At 31.4% G+C, this 4,392-nt stretch overlaps 1 protein-coding gene across 1 annotated transcript; it reads left to right on the forward strand.

The window, feature by feature from the left end:
- Window positions 1–323: 323 nt before the first annotated feature.
- Window positions 324–3,365, forward strand: LOC124370310. Its single transcript, XM_046828598.1, has 2 exons — window positions 324–544; window positions 1,696–3,365. The coding sequence occupies exon 2, from the start codon at window positions 1,785–1,787 to the stop codon at window positions 3,363–3,365; it is 1,581 nt and encodes a 526-aa protein (XP_046684554.1). The 5' UTR covers window positions 324–544; window positions 1,696–1,784.
- The last annotated feature ends 1,027 nt before the right edge of the window (window positions 3,366–4,392 follow it).

Below are 4,392 nucleotides of genomic sequence, written 5' to 3' on the forward strand. Positions count from 1 at the left end.
TTTGAGAGACAATTAGTTAAGACAGATTTAGCAATTAAATTACCTGATAATTGTTATGGCAGAATAGCACCTAGGTCTGGGTTAGCTCTTCATAATTTTATTGATGTTGGAGCAGGTGTAGTTAACAGAGACTATACAGGAAATGTGTGTGTTCTTCTATTTAACCACTCTAATAAAGACTTTGTTATTAAAAAAGGAGATAGAATAGCACAGCTTATTTGTGAAGTAGTATTATATCCAGACTTATATGAGATTGCAAACGTAGGAGAGACTGTGAGGGGATCAAATGGGTTTGGGTCTAGCGGTTTACAGTAACAATCATTTTAAAATCATGTATACTTTATAAAAATATATTATTCTAACACAATTTTAGTTTTCTAATCAAAATTTTTAAAAGTTTAACAGATGAACTAATTCTATTTTTCTTTTTAATATAGAAAAATGGAGCAAATCGTTGAGCAACCAATGGTGGAATCCGATAACGAATCGCAGATTTCCGAAGCCGTAGACCAGAATACAAAGAAATCTACATCTAAAAGTGGAGGTGAATTCATCAGTTTGGTAATATTAATTCAAAATTTATATGCAATTGGTTTGAGTTCCTTAGAAATGTGGGAGAAGACGATCTACGGGCTTATGAAATGTGAAATATTAAAAAACAATTTCTATGCAATGGCTTTGGTATTAGATCTAAGTCAACTGATGAATGTCTTTCATACTCATGTTCATACCGACTCAATCGACTTAAGTCAGGAAAAGCTTCCTCTACTGGCTGCACAAATAAGACCATACGAGGAAATAATAGCCATTTTAAAACCATTATTAAGTAAGAAACCTCTAAAAGGAAAAAAATATGCGACTGAAGTTGTAAATACTGTAATCCATAGCATAAACTTGATTCTTTCAGGCCCTTCTACAGAGGAAGAAGAAAAGATCTCTAATAAGAGAGGAAACTCGAAAACAGCTAAGAAGGAAAAAAATGTTAAAAAGCTTAAAAAATCTAGATTGAGTTCAATCTCTTCATCCTCTTCTTCTAGTTCCTCATCTTCATCGGACTCACCTAGCGAATCTGATGATGATGATGATTTCAGTTCGCTTTTTGAAATTGATAGGAGAAGTAATACAGTACAACATACATTAGTCAAGAACTACAGTTCTTGAAGAACAGTAAACGACATAAAATTATAACCCCTGGCGACAAGGCTCCCACTTAATCAAAATAGAAATTACATCAACTAAAGATTTAAAAAGTTGCAAGAGTCCTAAGGACTTTTGGCAGAAGGTTTCGAAAAAAGGAGTGTTTCTTTTGAATACCGAAAATGAAGATGATAGTTCTGCTTTAGACACACTAAATAAATTATTATGTGTTTATGGTAAAAAATTAAAATCAATAAGCAACATTAAAAAAAACGGTTTACAAACCACAAAATTTAGGAAAAAGGAAATAAAAGTAGATTATAGCTGAGATTTGGTAACTGATTCCAGAAAACTAGACATGTGTATTTGGGTTTAGAAATAATGTAGTATAATTTAGAATAAGAATTTTAGTTCGAGGTTGTATGACTTACCACAATTTTAGTTAGTTCTATTCAAAAACACTCCTTTTAGTTTGTTTTAGAGAAGCAGATTAAGTTCGAGGTTGTAACTTTATGTATTGATTTTCTTTTTTTTTTAATAAATATTCCTCACTTTCAGATTTATTTGTTCGTGACCTTCAGTAACCTAGCCTGCTTATATCCTCATCACAAAAATGTCTAAAAGACCTTTGTTCAAGAGATGAGTCAATGGAAATTGATTTTCACCGTGAAAGTAGCAGAAAAAAGCAACGTCTTGAAGCTTGTCACAGTGGTAACGTTTTTGTAGAACTTAAGAGTGCTTTTAGAGGAATTTTGAAAACTTACTACCTCAAAAACGGATGCGATGAGGTAAAAGACATTGCTTTGTTTTTAGAATCACATAAAGTAAAACTTATAGAATTGGTAAATCAACAGTTAAGTGTTAATGGTGCAGTGAAATTTAATCTTGTGTTTGAATGTACGTATATTAAACCACTTAGTGAAGAAACTCAGGGAAGAGCCTTTAAGACTAAGAATAAAAAGATTTTGTATGACTCTTCAATTGATTCAATAGTTAAAAGAATGTACAGAAAGATTTCTCAAGAAGAAAGCGAGTATCTTGACAAAGGAAGTGGTTGGACACTGTATAAAATAGATGGTATTCTCGTAAGATTTAGTAGGTACAGACCTCTCAGAGGTAGTACGTATATTCCACTACCTCAAATCATTGAAAATAAAAAAGCAGTAATAAATCCAAAAAATTTACATGATAATCAGTGTTTTAAGTGGGCCATCATTTCTCGATATGTAAAAGGTTCTCACCGAGAACGTGTAAATAACCGATATCTCAACTTACAGAATAAATTCAATTTTGAAGGAATAAGTTTTCCCACACCACTTAATCAAGTAAAAAAATTTGAAAAGAATAATCCCAATGTAAGTGTTAATGTTTATAGTTTCAACGAAAGTGAGGATGTTTATCCATTGAAGGTATGTGACAAGGAGCTTAAGGAACATTTCGATCTGCTTCTCTTCACAAACAATATAGGTATAAGTCATTACTGTTATATAACTAATTTTTCTAGATTAGTTAGGTCTCAGATAACTAGTCATGAAACACAAGCTTCTTTCTGTAAGAGATGTTTTAAACACTTTCAGGGATCTAATTCTAAAACACAGTTAAAGAATCATATAAAAGATTGTATTTCACATAAACCTATTAAAGTTATTATGCCTGTTGACAGTGATGATTCAAACGAACCGTTGTTTTTATCTTTTTCAAATTTTCATTACAAATACCCAGTACCTATTGTAGCTTATTGCGATTTTGAATCTATTCTAAAAAAGCCTTTAGCTGAAGAAAAGTTGTCTCAACATGTAACTGTAAAATCTATTCACGAGCCAATGAGCTTTTGTGTGTATTTTGCTTACGATAAAGACAGTCTACCTGATGAAATATTAAATAGCTTACCGAATGAACCATATTTGTATAGAGGACCTAATGCCTCGGCTAAATTTGTAGAATATATAGTAAGCATGGCAAACCTAATTGGTGATTTATTAGATGTAAACAAATCAATGCTACCTCTTACTCAGGAAGAAAAAGAAAGAGTTAAGTCAACCACTCGTTGTGAATGCTGCAATTCGGAGTTTACTGAAACTTTCAACCAACCTTGTAAAGATCACTGTCATTTGTCAGGACGTTTTAGATCAGTTTTGTGTTATGCTTGTAACTTAAAGCGACAAAATCAAAAGTTTCTTCCTGTAGTAATTCACGGAAGTTCAAATTACGATAGTCATTTTATATAATAAAAAATCTAGGTTGTGATGAAAGAAAAGTTGAAGTAATTCCGAATAGCAAAGAAAAATACATTTCATTTGTTAAGCATACAGAAAGTGGAATTAAATTAAGATTTGTTGATAGCTTTAGATTTATGGGAAGTAGTTTAAGTTCGCTTGTACAAAATTTAAGCTTAGACCAATTTAATCATACAAAGATGTTTTTTAACAACGAAGACTTGTCATTAGTTACTAGAAAGGGTGTTTATCCATATGAGTTTACAGATGCTTGGGAAAAACTTGATTTAACTCAGTTGCCAAGCAAGGAATGTTTCTATAACACTATGACTCTAAATGACATCAGTGAATGAGATTATGAACATGCTAAAAAGGTTTGGAATAGTTTTCAATGTAAAACAATAGGTGAATATAGTGATCTTTACCTTAAAACTGATGTATTACTTTTGTGTGATGTATTTCAAAACTTTAGATTAGTATGTCAATCAAACTACGATTTGGATCCTGCTCATTACTTAACCTTACCTAGTCTTACTTTTGATGCTATGTTAAAATTTACAAACGTAAAACTTGAACTTATTGAAGACTATAATCAATATCTTTTCATTGAGAAAGGTATAAGAGGTGGTATTACACAGTGTGTAAAACGCTATGCAAAATCTAATAATAGTTACATGGGTAACGCCTTTGATCCTGGAAAAGACAGTTCATTTTTAATATATATAGATGCAAACAACTTATATGGATACGCAATGTCAAAACCTATACCAAAAGATTCTTTTAAATGGTTAACCAAAAAACAAATTAAGACATTTGATGTTTTGTCTGTACCTGATAATGAGGATGTTGGTTACATAATTGAGTGTGATGTAAAATATCCTCATCGTTTACATGACAAACACAATGACTTACCGTTCTTGTCAGAAAACAAATGTCCTCCAGGATCAAAGCAAATCAAACTCCTAACTACTTTACAACACAAAAAGAAATACGTTTGTCACTATTTAGTTTTAAAGCAAGCTTTGAATCATGGATTAAA

Source organism: Homalodisca vitripennis, unplaced genomic scaffold, assembly GCF_021130785.1.
Source record: "Homalodisca vitripennis isolate AUS2020 unplaced genomic scaffold, UT_GWSS_2.1 ScUCBcl_2;HRSCAF=254, whole genome shotgun sequence".
Lineage (NCBI taxonomy): Eukaryota > Metazoa > Arthropoda > Insecta > Hemiptera > Cicadellidae > Homalodisca > Homalodisca vitripennis.